A 19,220-nucleotide genomic window follows, 5' to 3' on the forward strand; every position below is an offset into this window, starting at 1 on the left:
ACCCACTTGGCAGCTTGTACAAACACATGGTTGACTTCGTGGGGTTCGGGGATGTCCGAATTAGCACTGTGCTCACCTTTGTGAAATGTGTGTTGTTGTATAGCAGAGTAAGGACTTCTGATAAGCAGTGCTGTCTACAAAAAGCACCAAAAGAAGCATTTCGTTTGCTGAGATTCCTGAGTAACTATGTTTAATAATTTTAGAAGAAATCGTCAGTTAAATTGAGCCAGCCATGATCACAGCTGCCAAGTTCTGGCAAAAAGATTACATAAACAAAATCTCAATTTTAGAATTTTTGGGGGGGCATGAAAAGCAAAACTGTAAATATAAGCTAAGAACTAAGAAGTCCTTTTACTGTTGGAATATACCATCATCTTAAATTTTAATAATCTTCATACAGCATCCTATAGAACCACCATCTGTATCTTCTAATTTGTGTTTAAAAGACTGTCCCATTCTAAATAAACCTTACGGTATGCATTTTCTTTCCCCAGTTTGTGAAACTCTAAATCCATAGGAGTAAACTATAAACACCTAACATCTATATGACCTATTATTAGCAATAAAGTCTGGTCTACACAATCAAGAGGACATAGTGCTAAGCTAAATTTTGCCCTAGAAGTCTCAAAGTCAAGTGATTCATTTACCCTGCAGTATGATGGGGTTTGGTTATTACAAAAACTCTGTTGAATTTTGGCTGCTATTTGAAAATGTGTTTTAAAAGTTTGAAATGTGTTTTAACTGTCCACAGAAGAATTAAAGTATTTTGATGGAAAAGTTGACCTCACAGGGGAAGGAAGATTGAGACTCATAGATTTAATGAGCTTCTCTGTTTTCTCCAAGTTCCATGTCACTAAAGGCATCTTTCTTTTTCTTCATTAAAGAAAAGTCATACCAGAATAGTCACCAAGCTCACTTATGACTGGATATCAGGATTATGTGAGTGATGACACCCTTTTCATCTCACGGTGGTGTGATACAAATGGAAGATGAGAACTTTGGCCAGAATAAACCAGAACATGGCTGCTTTTGGAGCTGCTTAGTGGAGCTCGAGGCTCACAGCATGTATTCAGCCAATAAATATTCAAAAAAATTTTGCAACCCTTTTTGTAATTACAGTATCTTGCTTCATGGTTCAGAGGTGGAGTTCCAGTAAAACAAGACATGACTGGAATTGTGAACCTGATATGCTTGTGTGGCTTCCATTAAACTCATAATGCAATGAAAATAATGCAGATCCTGACAAATTTACCCATTGTATTCTGGGTACTCAGAGATTCTTAGTAACTATTTAATTTGGCTTCACATGGCACAAAGTTACATTCTAGTACTCTCCATAGGGCTGATATATGTATGAGCATCAGAGCAAAAGAGGAGAGAGTTTTCAGGTATAATGTCTTAAATACAAAAGTCAATGCTTACACATATATGTGCAGCAATGCCTTTCACTACATTATTTTTTTATTCCTGGAGTGCCACAGGTGTACTTGACAAAAAATAAAGCAAAATATTTGATCTTTACAGGAATACAATGATGTCAAACCAGTAAAGTCAAGAAAACACTACAGTAGGAGCTTCCACTCACAGAACAAGAAGAATTTTCATTCTAGAATAATACTTAAGACACCCTTACCCCAAGGCAGACATAACAAAATTATCTGAATTTTACAGCCCCATAATTACATTGGTTGACAGGGGTAAACTTTTCTAAAGCTAGTGATTGTAAAACACAATGCTTTATTTGGGTTCAAACTGTAATACAAGTATGTTTTGAAACCCAAGTAAACACATGGCACTTAAAAGAACTTTCTGACCCTTGTGAGAAGTTGTCCTTATGTATTGCTTGAGACGCCTGAAATGAGTATGATGAAGAAGCAGAAGCAAGTGCCAGAGAAATGGAGGAAAAAAACAAGTGCCAGAGAAATGGGATGAAAGTATGAGCACAGATTAGGATTAAAACCGCAGCTCTGGAAAAATGCAGGAGTGGGTGAGTTTACAGTTAGGCACTTGTCACAATCTCATGGGAAACACAAACACATGCAGGTCCCTGCAAGCACTTTACTGGGTTCTTCACACTGAGAAGGGGAAATCCTGTATCTTAAACATTTCATAATTACCAACTATTCACTTCTTAAAGATAGCCCAGGCCAAGTAAAAAATAGAAGTACATCCAAGAATCAGCCAAGACAGAGAAAACTTACATGATTCCTTGCAAGTAGTGAGGGCAGTTTAATGTTTTACTCAGAAATATGTTGACTGTTTCCTGCTGTGACTTTTCATGTCTTTTCATTCGCCCTTAACTCCTACTACCATCAGCATGAGAACAATGCCCTGTCGTGTAATTCTTACTTCGTTTTCCATGCTCTGTTATGGTTACAAAGCAAGGGGGTGGAGCTTTGTTTCTCAGGGAATTTTCAAGCAATTAACAGGGTTTGATTTTGTAACAGACAAATAAACCACGTTTAACACAAGTGGTAATAGTTCCTCCTGCTGGCACGCACTGCACACATACGTGGAGTGTTTCTGTTAAACTTGCACACCAGCAAGGCTTTGCTTTGGAGACTGTGGTGAACCTCAGGACCCTGGCAACCCTTCAGTGTTTTCTAAGAGGTTCTTCAGTCAAGCAGCCAGAACCTGTAAACCTTCCCTGAGTTTGTGAAATGTCAGTCCTTGATCTGCCTATACTCTGACAACAGATAATTCCTCAGCCAAACATTCAACTCCATAATGGTTGTTTTATTTTTGGTATCACTTGGGTTTTTTTTTTTTCTTTGATGTGTAAAGTTGGTTTTGTTCAGGAGCAGTAAGAATCTCTTTTGTTTTGTGTTTACTCTTCCAAATCACTTACATTTGGTTTCTGTCTATTACCTTCTCTCCATTTTTATAACACTGAAAAACTTTCAGGTAAATCTTGGAAAGAAATAGTGTTTGAAGAACATATTGAATTGTGATAACCAACTTTACATTTAAAGTTACAATTGAAAAGAAGCTTAAACTGATTTTTAATAGGCATTTTTGCACAGAAATTTGCAAGAATTCTTTTGCAAGAATTCAAACAATCCTATCTCTAGGCAATCACTACCCCAGGCACACATATAGCCCACAAGAAAATTATCATTCCAGTGCTCTTTCATTTTATGTTCAGTTTAAGCTGGACCAGTTAAGAAGTTTTTGGTTATTAAGTACTCACTCCACATGGGATTCTCTAGTGTATTGCATTTTTCAGAATAGCATGGAGCCAATATCTATTAAATAGTTTTAGTGTATGTTTCCAAGAATACCTTTTAGATCCCAGTATTAGAAAGGTATTAGATACACTTTCAAGACTTGTTTTAGGACAACACTCTTGCCCAGCCTCCACGTGAAAAGCACATTTTGCAGCAGCAAAGTCTGATCCTCTGGTTTGACAGGAAAGAGTGGGAGAATAGTCTGGTGAAAAGGGCTTCAAGTAGCTGAGACTCATGGAAGCTGAGAGCTTTTTTTGGACTTAAGAAAATTAACTACGTGTTATGATTCTTATGAAACTGAGATGCCAAGGTCATGCAAAAGGAAGAAGTATAATGGTGATCTCACAGGCTATTCATTTCATTATAAGCACTGAAGTGTCATATCACCATTTTAGATACTCTACTGAAAACTATTGTCTTGCTGTGAAAAAAAAAAAACAAAGCAAAATGAAACAGAAACAGAGACCTTTTTTATTAAAATAAAATGCAGAATAAAACTCATGTTTATATTTTTTGTTTTAGAAAACTTATTCTTAAAGAGAGGCATTGAATTTCTCATTTCAGAGAAAGTAGAACCATTTTTTTCAATATTCCTAGAACAACCCCTCCCACACCCAACTGACATTTTCAGGATAATTTTGTCTTGCAAAATTATTTTTGCTTGATGCCTTTCTTATTTGTTTAATTCTTGTTAATATGAAAATTTATTTATTTACTTAATTATTTACAAGCATTGTAGTATTAAAATCAAACTAGATAAGCAACACTTTTCATTCCAAAATGGTCAAGGTAGAATTTCCTTTTTAAAGAAGAAGATTTCAAAAAAGTTTCTTTTTTAAAGAAGAATATTTCATTTCCAGAAAAAATATTTTCAATTTGTAAGACAGACCCTGTATGTTGTATATTGGGGTCCTCCTACAAGAAAGACAAGAAGTTACTGGAGAGGGTTCAGTGGAGGCCACAAGGATGATGAGAGGTCTGGAACATCTCTCTTGAGGAGAGACTGCAGGAGCTGGGCCCGTTCAGTCTGCAGAGGAGAAAACTGGGAGGGATCTTATCAGTGCATATAAATATCTCAAAGGCAGATGCCAGAGGATGGTGCCAGACCCTTTTTGGTGGTGCTCAGCAACAGGATGAGGATCAGTGGCCATAAACTAAAACCACAAGAAGTTCCAATTCAGCTTGAGGAACACCTTTCCACAGAGAGTGGCAGAGCACTGAACAGGCTGCCCATGGAGGTTCCAAACCCACCTGGACGAGTTCCTGTGTCACCTGCTCCAGGTGGCCCTGCCTTGGCAGAGGGGTTGGACCAGATGACCTCCACAGGGCCCTTCCCAACCCTAATGATTCCGTGATTCTGTTACCTTCACTAACACATACCCTTGCTGAAAGAGCGTTCTGAATTTCAGTGGAGAAATCCGAGAAGGCGGAATTTTCTTGGCGTGCTCGCTGTTCTCCTACCGGAGCAGCGCAGCGGGAGGCGAGAAGTGCCCGTGGGGCCCTCGTCGGAGCGAGGAGCGGGGCACGAGGGGCACCCTGCGGCCCGGCCGTCCCGGTGTCCCTGCGCCCGGCGGCCGGCAGGTGCCGCTGGAGCCCGGGAGCCCGGCCGGGCCGGCCCCCGCCCAGCGCGGCTCAGCACGGAAGGCGGGCACTTGTGCGCTTCTGGGGCCAGCCGGGCCGGGCCGGGCCGGGCCGGGCCAGGCGAGGCCAGGCCAGGTCAGCCCAGCCCATCCCGTTCCGTTTCCTCCGGTGGCCCGTGGAAGGTAAGGGCGGCGGGGGCCGTGAGTGTCAGACTCCTCCTCCCCGCGCCGAGGGCTCCGCGGGGCCGGCTTTCGACGGCGTCACGGCGGGGGAAGGCGGGGGTCGGGGCGCGGCTTTGGGCAGCAGGCCCAGCGCAGGCGGCCGCTGCGAGGCCTGTGCTGCCGCCGCCCGACGGCGCCGTCGCCCTCAGTTCAGGAAGCACACTGAGGTGCTTGAGCGTGTCCAGAGAAGGGCAGCGGAGCTGCTGAAGGGTCTGCAGTATAAGTCCTGTTAGGAGCGGCTGAGGAAGGTGGGGGTGTTTAGCCTGGAGAAAAGGATGCTCGGGGAGACCTTATTGCCCTCTACAACCAACTGGAAGAAAGCTGTAGCCAGGGGAGGATTGGTCTCTTCTCCCAGACGACCAATGGTAGGACAAGAGGACGTAGCCTCAAGCTGTGCCAGAGGAGGTTCAGGTTGAACATTAGGAAGAATTTCTTCACAGTAAGGGTGATTAGACATTGGAATGGACATGACACTTAGTGCCGTGGTTCGCTTGACAAGGTGGTGTTTGCTCATAGGTTGGACTCGATGATCCTAGAGGCCTTTTCCAGCTTGATTGGTTGTTTCAAGGAAAGAAATGCTGTGTGGTGGCCGGGCGTGCACTGCCCTGGGTGTGGGCACTGAGCAGCCGCTGCAGGGCTGAGCAGGCCGGGGGCATTCCCCAGCCCTGCGCTCTCAGGTTGTTGGTACGGACCTTTTCATTTACTACCTAGTGCAGCTACTCTGTAGACTCGCCTTTGTTTTAAACTCAGGCTCTTATTTCAGAGAACCAGTTCAGATAGGTGTGAAACATCATGTTGAGGCTTGTCATCTTCCTGACGATGGTCCTTGAAGTGCCTCCCTGAAATCTTTGATGAATGGTGCCTGCCCTGGGCATCACAGCCCACTGCCTGGACCAGTGAATACAAGCGATTTTGGCTCCTCCCTTTCTTCTCCGAAATTCTAGCCCTAGAAATTTTGGGGTCATTATTCCTATTCAGAAGGGGGGTTTTTATTGAAAACACAGTGTATGAAGTTGACAACTCTCATATTTGAAAAACTTAGCTGTCTTCTTGCATACTGCTTCTTTGTCATCCCATTAGAGGTATTCAAACTGTGAGATATTTTCAGGAGCCTAAAATTAGCATTTTCTTCTGAAAATGAAGAAATTATCCAGGACATTTCTTGTAAAAGACAAATAAGTTTTTTGACTATTTGATCCTTGCAAACCACATTGATTTAATCTTGTATTATATAGGTATTTCATTGAAACAGAATAATATAACTGGGAAATTCTTCCCAGAATATACACTTTATTGTTGCACTAAGAATAACGTGTAAGGTTGAGAAAACAGCAATGAGTATTGCAGAAAATGACAAGAAATTACATTTCTTCAGTAAGCTAATGGTAATATAGTTATTTTTTGGGATAACAGTTGTCTTTCCAAGATGCAGGGGCTTGAAATATTAGAACACTTTTACATTCCTCAGATAGGAAACAGCTTGTCTGCTAGGTATGAATATTAATAAGTCAGTTACATAATATTTTGATGACATCAACTCTGTCTCTTTGTTTCATTCTTGCCAGTATAGCTCTCAGCTTTCATCCCATATGGGAGATATACCATGAGGCTGCTTAAAGGGCTAAATATTTTTGGGGTTCTTCATTATGTTGAAGCAGTAGCATAGCTGAATAACTTATAATTCAGGAGAAATGTGTACTTAGGCCAATATAGGAGGCCCATGGCAAACTGCAGATAGCTGTAATCTTTATTTATACCCACTCTTTTCCCTTCATTTTATTTTTTTTATTTTCCTCCTGTGACTCAGCTGTTTTATTATCATGAAAAAGACAAGCACTTTAAATCTGTTGCAGCATTTAGAAACTGTTTCCAGTGATTATTTTATGCAGCCGTCCGCACAAGTATGCTTTCTGAGTAGATAAGAATAAAAAGGCAGATAAGAAAAGAAAATTTGATTCATTTTTGATTGACACAAACATCTTTAAAGTTTTATGTGTCTTTCTTATCTTTTATGTCATTTTTTTGCATTAAGTGACAAGAGACTGATGAAAATTAAATTGCTCTCAAATTGAGGAAGATGGTGTAGAGCTGTGTAGAGGGCAGTGAGGGTAGTGCAGTAATTCTGGACAGCACACTAAAGAAGCTGTTTCTTGGACCTGCAATACATTAAAAAATTAGAAAGGTTTTCTATTACTTGCTCATATTTCTTTTCATTTCTTTATGATTGAGCATACTATACTAGGTCATGATTCAGCATTTAATTGTTGTTACTGACTTACCTGTTTAAGTTATGCACAAGTCTGTGTTGCTGATAAGTGATAAACTGTGCAGTAAATTGTGTATCAGGATGCTCTCTGCTGTAAAAAATGCACTCCTTTCAACCTGGTCATTTTTCTTTCTAGATGAACATTGGACTTACAAATATCAGTATGATATCTTGACTTTCTACCTTTGTACCTTGCAGAAAGAGAAGTAGCCAAGCATAAAACACTTCTGCTGAACAAGAGCAGTAGCAGACTACAAGGAAAGAGACAATGTCTTCTGAAACAGGTCAACAGGGAAGTCAGACACCTCCAATAAAGCAACCTGGATGGGTAAGCTGGGTTTCCTCCCTTTTATTTCGATGCTATTGCTAATGAATAACAGATTTTGCCTCAGTTGCTCTTTTTGAAAGAGAGAAATAGGTGTCTGTTAGTTTAAGCATATAGATGAAGAGAGGAGAGGATGGTGTGTTGTTTTTCCTGGTTCACTGTGCTCAGAGGGCTGGGAGTTGTGAATCTTAAGGCTCTGATTTATGCCCTGAGTTATGAGCTGGCATAGCCATGGTGTCTGAGTACAAGTCCAGTACAGCCTGTCCCCATCAAGCTCTGCATGCACATATTCAGAAGGGGAGAAGGGAACAGTACAGCACAAGAACATTCTCCTCTGATGGAGACATCAAGGAATTTAAATGTGATAAGACTTTTTGCTAACCAGTCACTACCAGAGGGCAGCAATACTGGGCTGATCTGCAAGGAAGAGGCACAAATGACAGCAGGGTGGCAGGGGATAGGGCCTCAGGTACAGGGAGCACAGTATCACAGTACCCAAAAAGAGGAAGAGAGCAGATCCAATGCTGAGCCTGCAGTCAGTTCAGTGACTGCCAGGCAAGTCTGATGCTAAGCTAGGTGATCAGGTTAGCAAGGCAGGGTAAGGATCTCCATGGTATAGCTACAGCACAGTTAAGGCAAGGGCCTGAGCTTTTATACAGCTCCTGAGCTGAAGGGCAGAGGCCCTGGGTAAAGCTTCCTGCTGCTTTCTCTGAGCTTTTCTGTTTTCTCAGCAGACTAACTCAGTGTTACACAACTATGCCATGGTAGAGCTGACTCTGAGCTCAAGCAACTAAACAGCTGGCAGGGTGTGTATGGAGGCAGAAAGGTTGCAAAGCCTGTTGGTGCACTTGGGGCTCTGACATGCATTTCCTTATCTTTCAGGCAGCCTGAAAGATAAGGAAATGTAAAATGTAAAAAAAAATTGTATTTTACTGTATGCGTTATGACCTTGCTCTGAAACCAGTTTGAAGCGGTTCTCTATGATCTGGAGTGGAGCCAATTCTGTATTGAGCTGTTTGCCCAGCTCCACCATTAACTTCTGTGGGAGCAGTACTTTAAGAAGGGCTGAGATATTAATTACCTATAATATGAAGTGTGTGGCTATGGCCAGTAAATGCATTTCCTTATTATGGCCATAAAATCATGCATAAAAGGAGTCAGGCATAAAAGGAGACTGAATCCTGTAATAGATGAATGTACTCTTTTTTCCAAGGCATTGCTTCTTCTATGATGCCTGGTTTTTCTTTCAAGAATGTGTATGTTTGAAGATGATGTGGTTTTACAGAAAAATGTTAAAATTTCAATTAATTTTAACTTAATGACAACTCCTTTCCCTTGGCTTTTCTTGCTGAGCACAATGTCATGTTATGGAATTGGAATATCCTTTGGATCAGCTGGGGTCAGCTGTCCCAGCTGTGTCCCTTACCAAATTCTTCTACATCCCCAGCTGGTGGGGCAGCCTGAGAAACAAAAAAGGCCTTGACTCTGTGTAAGGTCTACTCAGCAGTAATTAAATATCCCTGTATTGTAAAGACTGGTTTGGTCATAAATCCACAGCCTAGCACCACACTGGTTACTATGGAGAAAATAAACTCTTGTCCAGTTGAAACCAGTATACCCATTTAACACTGAGTCTTTTCTTAAAGAAAGAAAAATAATCCTCATATGTTTCCATGCCAATACCCTGGATAGAATGCAAGGGAGAATACTGTCACTTTTTCCTCACAAGCACAATGGGTGAAAAAAGAGCTACCTTCAAGAAGTCTGTTGGCAGCCTGATTTGTACTAGGGTAAAGCCAGTATGAGTTCAGTTAATGCCATGGATATATTTAAATTGCTCAGAGAGAAAGTTCTACTAGTGGGGAGTCCGGCAGAATTTGTGTTGACCCTCTACTTGCAAAATCTGCTATTATTGAACTTCAGTTGACTTCTGTACAGAGCAGAACTTGATTTTTGAAAACTGCCACTCTGCCTTTATTTCCTGTCATTTCTTTCTGGGAGACATAATGTAGCTCATGAGAATGAAATGACTAACAGATATAAAACAATATGCTTCTGCGGTAAGCAGCAGCTGAGCTATTTTAGGAAAGTAAAGACCAACAAGATGGGTTGTTTGTACTTAAACCTATACTTAAAACCTAAAACCTTTCTGTTTCTGTATTGGGGTATCACAATTTCATCACACTGCTAGCAACAGAATGAGGAGTTTTGCTTGGAGGTTTTTGTATTTTATTTGTTTTTTAAATAATTTATCTTCTTTAATTGATTTTTTTTTTCTTCCTGTGAGATTAAATTTGGTAAACTAATCCATGTTTATGCTTTCAGCCAATGTTATTTTGTCCCATGTCCCAAATTCAAGACAGAGAGGTTGCAAGGATCATTAAAGAATGCAGACAGGAAAGTTTCTGGTACAGAGGTGAGTGATCCAAAATCATTCTCACCACACTTACCACACAGAATGACTTCTTGATGTGTGTATGCAAAACTGTCTGCAAAATGCTTTTTTGTTGGAACACTGTTGTGGGTTAACTCTGTCATGTTAAGTCATTTGCATAATTGTTGTAGGTAAAGGTGGTTGAATTGAGGTCTTGTTTAATCTGAACTTCAGCAGTTGTAGAGTTGGTTCCATTCTTGAAGTCTATTATAACAACCACCTTAGGAATGTTTTACTTTGTTACATACTTATCCTTGCCTTTGAATGGAAGGCAGGCATGGCTATGTGTCTTTGATTTGTGGAATTCTTTGTATGTTAGGACAGCTAAAAAGATCAGTGCTTGGTGTTTTAGTATCCTTTACTTTCACCCTTTCAGTTTGTATCTAAATTACATAATTCCTTGAAAAGGGTTTCAACATTTTATTGGAGTTGTTGTCATTAGAAGTGTTGCAGTAGTTAAAGGAGATATTCAGATTGTGGAAACTATTATTTAATAAATATACATATATTGCATTAGCTCCAGATGTTACAGCATGGCTGATGTCTGGCACTGTGTGAGGACATCGTGGCTTTGAAGAGAACATAATTTGAATGAGCAGATGTAATAGGTGATTAAGACAGTGAGCAAAGTTAATGTTTAGAAATAATGTGTTTAACATTAGAAACGGAAAACATTTAATGTATAAGACAGTATTTACCAAATATGTAGCAAATTTTGGCTGATACCAGCTACTCTCCTTTTCATTTTCACAGCTCTTCCTTTATCTCTTGGGAGCATGCTTGTCACCCAGGGGCTAATCTCAAAAGGTAAAGATAAAAAATTGTCATTAAAGTGCTGGTTTTCAAGATCAATATTCTTCTTGCTCATTACCATCATTGCATTGGTGATTTGATTATTATGTGTGCATTGCCACAGTCCTTCTTTTGCAAGAGCATGAACTGAAAAGAGAATTTGCAAATCCAAAGACTGGTGGCTGGGTTTTGTCACCATGATCACCTGGAGTTGAGTAGAGCCTTCACTGGGGCAGCTCGTGGGGCAGAGCGTTGTACAGCCCGAGCAGGGTGTTAGCATCGGGGGCTGGAGCTCTCACTGTTCTGTTTAAAAATGCTGGCAGTGTTTTGACACTGACCATGTATCAATATGACTGCAGCTTTGGTGCAAAGGGACGAGGAGTACTGCCAAAGTGAGGAGACAGAGAGCTTTCTGCAGAGATGGCTCATGATCTGCAGGCTAACACAAAAGAAAATTGTGTTCTGTTTATGTGGTGGACGAACCTGGTTCTGCACAGGCACCTTCAGTTTCCCTGCTGGGGAACTGTGTATAAGGTTGAGGCTGATGTTTTGGGGAGAGAGTGAGGGGCATCCACCCTGAAGTCTGCTAAGCTGTATCACAGGAGGCTGATGTGGGTTCCCTACTCCATCCTTGACCTATGAGCTTGTAGGGAGACAGGGAGGGAAGGAGTAAGAGTGTGTCAGAGCAGGATTACACACTGGAAAAAGGGTGAGCAGTGATAGGAAAGGCACCGGCGCTATCTCTGTAGTAACATGCCAGCCTCTGGCACCAGGTACTCTTCTCAGTTTCTGTTCATTGTACTTGGATGTTTCTGATCAGCTGTGAAATAACAAATGCTCTTAGTAAATAATCATTACTGTGTGTCAACAGTTGGAGGGGCGTGATTAGAAACAAACAACACTTTTGTTCCTCCCTCCCCCGAGAGACCCAATATAAAATTGCATAGATCACAGTGGGCAAAAGCCCTTGTGCTTAGCATAGGCTGAATAATCCTCTGTCTAAATACTTTCTTCTGATGGCTGCACACAGTACCCTGCCTCTAGAAGATGCTGGAGCTTCTAAGCCTCATTATTACTGTCTGAATGCATGTAACAGTGCAACCAGTGTTTACTTCCCTTCCCTTTGCCATGGTAATCTTGCTGTGTGGAGCCCTCCTCCACAGCATGGCATTCCTCTGCCAGACACATAGTTCTCAAAGGAATACTGGCTTCACCTCCTGAGATAACTGGGGGAATGTGGATTTTGGTGGAAAAGCTAAAGATAATTTTTGCTTTTCTTGTTTAGCACACTGTGTTCTCCTCTTAAAGGCCAAAATGTGTGATCTTTGCACAGGGGAAGGCTAGATACCAGTGGTACAATTTTAATTGATGGCCATGGAAAGCTACCAAAGAGCAGTTTCATCCTACTTATCACAGCACAAGGAGCTGAACCCTGTGTAAGAGATTTAATTTTGCTGTTTTATATGCAGGGTTGGTTTGTGCTGAAACATAAGCCACCATCACTTCCTCTGCAGTACTGCAGGTGACACCAGTGGCAGACATGTTGGTTCACACTGCTGCTTTCATGTTGGTTTGCACTCTGAACTCCTGCCTGAGGTGAATCCTGCAAAGTCCAGATTCTCTTCCTCCTAGGACTCTAGAACTGCCCCAAAAAACACATGCACTAAGAACTAGTGGAATAGAAAGTGCCCTGATGTACTGAAATCTGAGTTAATGGACTTCATACCATCTTCACCTTAAGAAATGCAAAATCTGTAGGAAAATTAGTGCTGGTTTTGAGTGCTGCTGAGTTCCTCAAGTGAATAAGCTTTCTGACTATTTCCTTTTATTGTAGGCATTTTCTCAGCAAGTCCAAGATTTGGTCCATTCCCCAAGATGGCAAGTAAGTTGTACCCAATTCTAAAAGGAAAGAAAAGGTTTCTTTACAGGCAATATGCCTGTAAAGATGCATCTCTCTGAATTTCTTTCCAAAATCATCTTTTTTTGCAATTTATATGTTACCCCAGCAGATTAGGAAATCAGATTTCTGATGTGTTTAAAAATAAATGTATGAAACGAGATTCTTCTAATGTAAATATTTTCAGTAGCAGCTTATATTTATGTAACACAGTATCTCAAATTGTTATAAACTCTAGTCTCCACTTTGTTTTATAAATTATGTCAGCTCATTGTGCTTGGCAAATTGCACAATTTATAGTATCAAGAAGTCGCAATACTATAATATATAAAATAGTATGGTCCTTTTCATGTGTTTGATTGATCTCAACTGTCTAATTCAGAAGCATGGATTGATAAAGAAAACAGATAGAAGCACAGGAACTGTACTGTACATTGAGGTGGCTCGTAAATGACAAGAAATCAAATAGATTACCTCTCCAGCAGAAATTCAGCAGGAAATCAAGGACATTGAAGTAGTCTTTTATTCTGACTCTAGTGAGTGAAAGCCACAGTGCAACAGTATGGCAAGCTGATGTTCCAGCTTCTTAGAAGGCCAGAGAAGTTGGTGTTAAAAGTGCGATCAATTAGAAGTAAACCATGTTGTGCAATCAAAGGCAAAAACTGTTAGTGCTGACATTGTGACTTAATTTTATTTTCTATAATCTGGTCCTTTAAATATTATCTCCTTTTCCTGTACACAGGAATATCATATCCTTTTTCTGTATCAATTATTTTGGACCAGTTGTTCTCTCTCATGATAGGTAACCAGTTTTCAGTAGTTGTTGAATTCACCCCTGTAAACCCTGTATAATTTCACATGTGCTTGTGACATGTTCTGAGAAGATGTGGTACAGAGTTTGTTATATGATTAAAGTGGAGCCAATAGCACACTCCTGATTTAAGCTGTTGTATTAACAATGTTTTGTTATCTCTCTCTGTAGTTGCTGGTGTCTTGGGTTTTGCCATTGGAAAGATGTCATACATGGGAGAATGCCAAAAAAAGTTTCAGAAAATGGGTATTGCACCAATTGGTCCACAACAAAAAAGGTCTGTGCTAATTTAAAATAGACTAAAACACACTAAAATTATATGGAGCAAAACTATGAATTTAAATTCTATTATTAGATCCTGAGATACTCATCTTGGACCATATATCACAGTATTAGAAACTACTACGCATTCTTCAGTAAATGCAAATTAAACTCATTGTAATACCTGTTACTAGGATATCCATTATTTAAATGAAATTACTGTGCTTTTAGGTGTGATGTGACAACAGTTGCTCAGTCTCTTTTCTAGTATCATACTGCTAAGATTGTCCGTGTTATCACTTTGATCCTTTGAGTCTTCCTTTGGAACATACCTCAGGCCAAATATGCTACAGATTTTCTTATAATGTTCTCATATTTTAACAACAGTGTCAATCTCAGTTCGTATTCCAACCTCCCTCTCCTCTATGGCTTTGCCCAACCTCATGCTGTCATGCCAAACCATGAAGAGTACAAACTGAGGGGGTGCTTTTTCCACCTTGCACCTCTAACCATAGAATAGATTTCAGTGGTTGACTTCTGTCACCTGGTGCCTCCGTGAATGTTTTATTCATTGTTTTCTTAATTTCACATAAAGTACTCCTTCACATCAAATCAGACTCTGATTTTCTTCCCAGCTCCTCCTTCAGCTGCCTGGTGTACTCTCCATTCTCAATATGGCTTCTTGTATAAACCTTTTGCCCACAGAACATATTTCCAAAAGTCCTATCTATAAAACCATTCTCCTTTGTCTTTCCATGTCTTTCCCCCAGACCAGCATGAGCTTTTATGGCTACAAAAGTACCTGACTGATAATGGGAAGCTTCTTCAATGTTCATCTATTTGTCTACTTGTATTTTTCCCCCACATAACAATGTATATACTTGGTATTACATGAAGTGTTAAACACCTTACTCCTAGCTCAGTTTGCTCATAGGTACAATGGCAAGGACTGTCCTTTGCTGCTTAGAAAATCCTGTTATATTTAGCAATTGCTAGAAGGAGTACTTAATATTAATTAATGGGCATTTATTGTCTGAGGCATTTAGATGTCATATTTTGCAGTTTATATCCCATATTACAAAAATTGGGGAATCTAGGCAAGAGATTACTTCTTCAAGAACTTTTACCATCATGCTCTATGGTTGTATTAGTAGAAATCCAGCAAAATTCTTCAATGTTTTATTTGCTTTCCATATTGTAGGAAGTGTCATCATACTTGCAAAGAATGTAAAGCAAAATTGGGATCGAATGAGAGAGAAGGTTCAAGTCCTTCAGCAACTTAGTGCCAGGTAGGCAACCTTGTAATTTTTTTTTTTAAATCTCATATTATTTTCCATGGTGAATGGTATTCTTCTTTTGAACAATATTGCGTAAATTACAGATTTTAACAATGGATCAAAATGCAAGCATTACTCGAGGAAATATTCTGTATTTGTAACTCCTGATTAATTTTGTTTCTTAATTTCTACCTTACATACCTTTCGTACTAATTTTAAATCCCCCATCTCTGTGGAATTTTTTCTTTAGCTGTAGATGAGTATTGATGATTGACCTAAGTGGAATTAATTTGGATTGACTGCTCATATTAAAACAAATACAACTCCTTTCAATTTTCAGCTTGTTTTACTTAAGGATCAAATAATTATGGATTTTGTTGATATTTAAAAATGCATTGAAGTATTGAGAACTAAAAGCAGACACAGCTGGGTGTAGGTTTTTTGCATTCAGTTCTACAATTTGGCTAGAGCCTTGGTAGGGTAGTGTGAAAGTGGGTGCAAGAGCAGTCTGGTGTGGTGGGGCAGGGGACGTGGCTCATGAGGTGTTCTCACCCCAGAAAGGGGGAAGTTCCCTCTGTGGAAAAGGAGGGTTTGCAGGGTAGAAGGTAGGCAAGTGTTTAAAAGGACTTGCACTCTATGAAAAACAGGCCAGCAGCTGGGTTTTTTAAGAATGCTTTCACACTGTCTGCTTGTGGTAAGCTGGCCTACATTTCTCACAGGCAGGAGAATGTGTGAAAGTGTTTGCAAATAGCTCAGCTGCCTGCAAGAGAGGGGAGCAGAGGGCCTGTTTGAAACCCTGCCATGGGATTTTATTCAGCTAAGAACAGAAGTCTGACACAGAAATTGTTGCATTGAGTCTAGCATATGTAATGTACCAGTTTGGACAAGGATATTGGTGATGGTGCCTTCCTTACTCCAAAGTGCATGCCCACAGACAGTCTATAAGGGGGAATATCCTATCAGAACCTGTTCACTTGCCCAGATGAGAGATTTTGATGGACTTGTACTATGCAGCAATACATTGTGGCAGTGAGGATTGGAAAGACTTTTCAGAGTCCTTAAAGAAGGCATTAGAATAAAGTCCTGATTTTAATCAACTTTGCCACTGGTTCAGCATTTTACATCAAGTGCTGCAAGTGCTCAGCCACTAGCAGAAAATGCACTTTGGCTTAGGCTCACCTCATAGGGTTGCGCCAAAAGAAGCAGTGTTTCTCTTGTGCCGGCTACAGAGATCACTGAGTGAGCTGGCCCTCCAGGCCACCTCTCTGCTCTAATTTGGTATGAGGACAGGGGTAAAAAATCCCCCAGAACTTTCTGAAGGGTTTCTTGCTAGTGCTAGCATGAAGGAGGAAGTGAGCCAGACTTAGATAACTCTGAATAAATAACATTCTAAATCCATTAGCACCTATGAGCTTAATTAACTTCTTGCAATACTGTGCTGATTAACTGCTTTTGAAGATTTTGTGTTAAATAAATGTTTATGTAGGCTCACTTATTTCAAGTAAGGACCCCAAAGCATATTTAATTGAGAATGGTCATTTACTAGCAATTACCTGCGTAGAGGAATCAAATATTTATTATGGGATTTACCCCTGCTGTTTGTCAGAGCTGCAGCTTGCTGAACCTTCAATCCAAACACATTTTATTTTTCAGCCTTCCTCTGTGAGCTGACAATATTTTTTCTGGTATGCGAGTACCAATTAACTTTTAAATAAATTCCAAATTGTCTCAAATACAAAGAAGCCTTGCAGCTTTTAGAGGGGAAGAATAAAAGATGCCACAGGCATCTCCTTGTTTTCTTCCTGTAATGGGTCCTGAAAGTTCTGCTGTGGAACCTGTTCCCTGCTCCAGCTCACACGTTCATCAAAGACCTTGATTGCTGCACATTTTACCAGCAGCTTAGATCCTCTTGTTTGGTTTATAAAAGAGCTTGAAAGCTTAGTAAAAAAACTAGTCTGAAGACAAATGTAAGGTAAGTGTATTTCTTTCAAGTTTTAATTGCTGTAATGAAAAAGCCATTATATTTGGGGCAGTGTGGTATTTTGAATTTGCCACAAATCAATTCTGATGGACAGGTTTTAGAAACTTAGGAAAAGAAGAAGTACTGTAAGTATTATGTTGTTTTCTGTGTTGTTAGACCTCTTCTATGTTTCAATAAAAGTTCTTAATTTAGCATGCTGTGCTCTAAAAATGTACAGAGCCCCTGCTGAGCACATCTTGCCACTATCCATGCGAAGCATATGGTGCAAGCTCTGGCAGTACCTGGGAAGACCACTCAGATAAAATTGTATTCATGTCCAGGAGTCCAAAGGTAATGTCTTTTATCTTCAGGGACTCTGGAATGTTTGAGAAATCACCAAGAAGTTCCACGTTTCACACTGAAAGCAAGGTGGCACTCACATAAATAACAGGTCATTTTATTCTGTTTACAGATGTGGTGAACACGATTAAAACCTTATGGACCATCTTCTTTCAAGGCACTTTCCTGTAGACTAGAAATAATAATTTTGTGATTCTGTCTCTTAGATTTGATATAAATTGACTTATTTGAAATAGTTGCATATTGTTTCATAGTTCTGTTTGTACTAAATACCTCTTTTTTGGGATGCACTTTTTGAATACACTCCTCTCTTTTCAGCACATTAATTTTCCTCTTTTCAGTGCAATTTAGCTCTTAGTGCTGAAAAATTACATTTGTCTATTGTATTTAGATGCTGGCAATGCTTTGTTTAACAGACAAAGTGGTTTATGTTGGAATGTTTGTCTGTGTCAAACAGAAAGGGTGTGAGGATGTTTAAATGGTTTGCACAGTCAAGCAGCTATCCAGTCTCTGAGCTGACCCCTTGGTTATGGAGTACTCTAATAGTACCTAATTCAGGGGATTGTCAGACTGCAGTTACTGAACCAACTTCCCATAAGCCAATTTTACACAAGGGCCACTTTGCCAGAGATACCAAAATCATGAACAAGAACACACAATATTTTGGAACAGTTTATGGTTGCATAAAATCTGAGGCCACCAGGTGCTGAGAAAACCCCAAACCTAGATGGCACATGCTCCCTACAAACAGCAGGACACAGTCTTCCATGAAACATCTCAGCAAATCAAAAGCAGGCACTTCCCCTAAACACAGTGATGGCTTTCATATGGAAATAAATGCAGCTACTGAAAAGTTTGGCCTTGGCTGTCAGTCGATGAAGACTGTCTTCTGTGGACTTTTTCTGTTTGCTTTAATATTATGCCTTTTCTGTTTGCTTTAATATGCCTGTGGCTAGTGTTCCTCTTTTGAACTAGCTTCTGTGGGCATCTTTACCTTGACACAAAGAAATTCTTCAAGCAAAATATATAGTGTGGAAAAGTATAATGTAACTATTAATTGGTTAGTAAACACAAAAGACATTCTGGATTTGACCAAGTCATTAGACTGAATACTCAACTCCCTGATAAAGCACTCGCATAGCCTTTTCTAGCCAAGCAGCAACCAGGCAGAAGGGGAAGGGTTAGACTGGCCTTCCTGTTCTTTTCTATACTATAAGATTTTATATTTTTCTACTTGGTGTTTATCCTCTTGAATTCTTGAGCTACTAAGAACCCCTGTCTCAACAGGGGTTTCAATTTTACACTTGTTACTTTTCTACAGAAATTTTCCACAGCACTTCCAGTGGGAGTCAGGGATACACAGCAGTGCTGGGTCACAGCTGCTGCTCTGACAGGCAGGTGAGCCTTGGAGGGCCTCCAGGGAGAGGGGCTTACACACCCACAGAGAAGGCAACCTCCTTTGTGAAAATCATGTCATTGTCATGGGTATGCTGTGATAGCCACCAAAACTTGACTGGTGACATGTCTGAGCTACTTCCCCTTCATCTGTCATCTGCTGTCAAGATAACAGCCAGCAGCTGCCCCAGGGTTAGTCGTGCCTGGCTTATCTGAGGGAAGCCATTACATCCAGGTGACACCAAGGAGAAGGTGTGACAAGGACCTTGCATGTCAGACTCCCAGAGGTTGTTCTTGTGGTCAGCGTTACCTCTTGCGATTACAACTTAGCTACTGAACTTTTCTTTAAATGTAATTCTGATTATTTTTTACCTTCCATTATTTTTCTGTAATAAATATACTGATGTATAAAA

At 40.3% G+C, this 19,220-nt stretch overlaps 1 protein-coding gene across 2 annotated transcripts; it reads left to right on the top strand.

The window, feature by feature from the left end:
• The first annotated feature begins 4,798 nt into the window (after window positions 1-4,798).
• Window positions 4,799-19,220, top strand: LOC139592464 (OCIA domain-containing protein 2-like). Of its 2 annotated transcripts, none has more exons than XM_071432412.1 (8): window positions 4,799-4,990; window positions 7,494-7,623; window positions 9,946-10,036; window positions 10,808-10,861; window positions 12,681-12,728; window positions 13,726-13,831; window positions 15,017-15,104; window positions 17,525-19,220. In XM_071432412.1, exons 2-7 carry the CDS (start codon window positions 7,564-7,566, stop codon window positions 15,096-15,098), a joined length of 441 nt encoding a protein of 146 aa, XP_071288513.1. In that variant the 5' UTR covers window positions 4,799-4,990; window positions 7,494-7,563; the 3' UTR covers window positions 15,099-15,104; window positions 17,525-19,220. The 2 variants fall into 2 exon arrangements, with proteins under 2 accessions (XP_071288513.1, XP_071288514.1); XM_071432413.1 differs by lacking the exon at window positions 4,799-4,990 and adding an exon at window positions 5,123-5,394.

This window comes from Agelaius tricolor, unplaced genomic scaffold (genome assembly GCF_023055355.1).
Source record: "Agelaius tricolor isolate 1412-34295 unplaced genomic scaffold, bAgeTri1.0.p SCAF_8, whole genome shotgun sequence".
NCBI lineage: Eukaryota > Metazoa > Chordata > Aves > Passeriformes > Icteridae > Agelaius > Agelaius tricolor.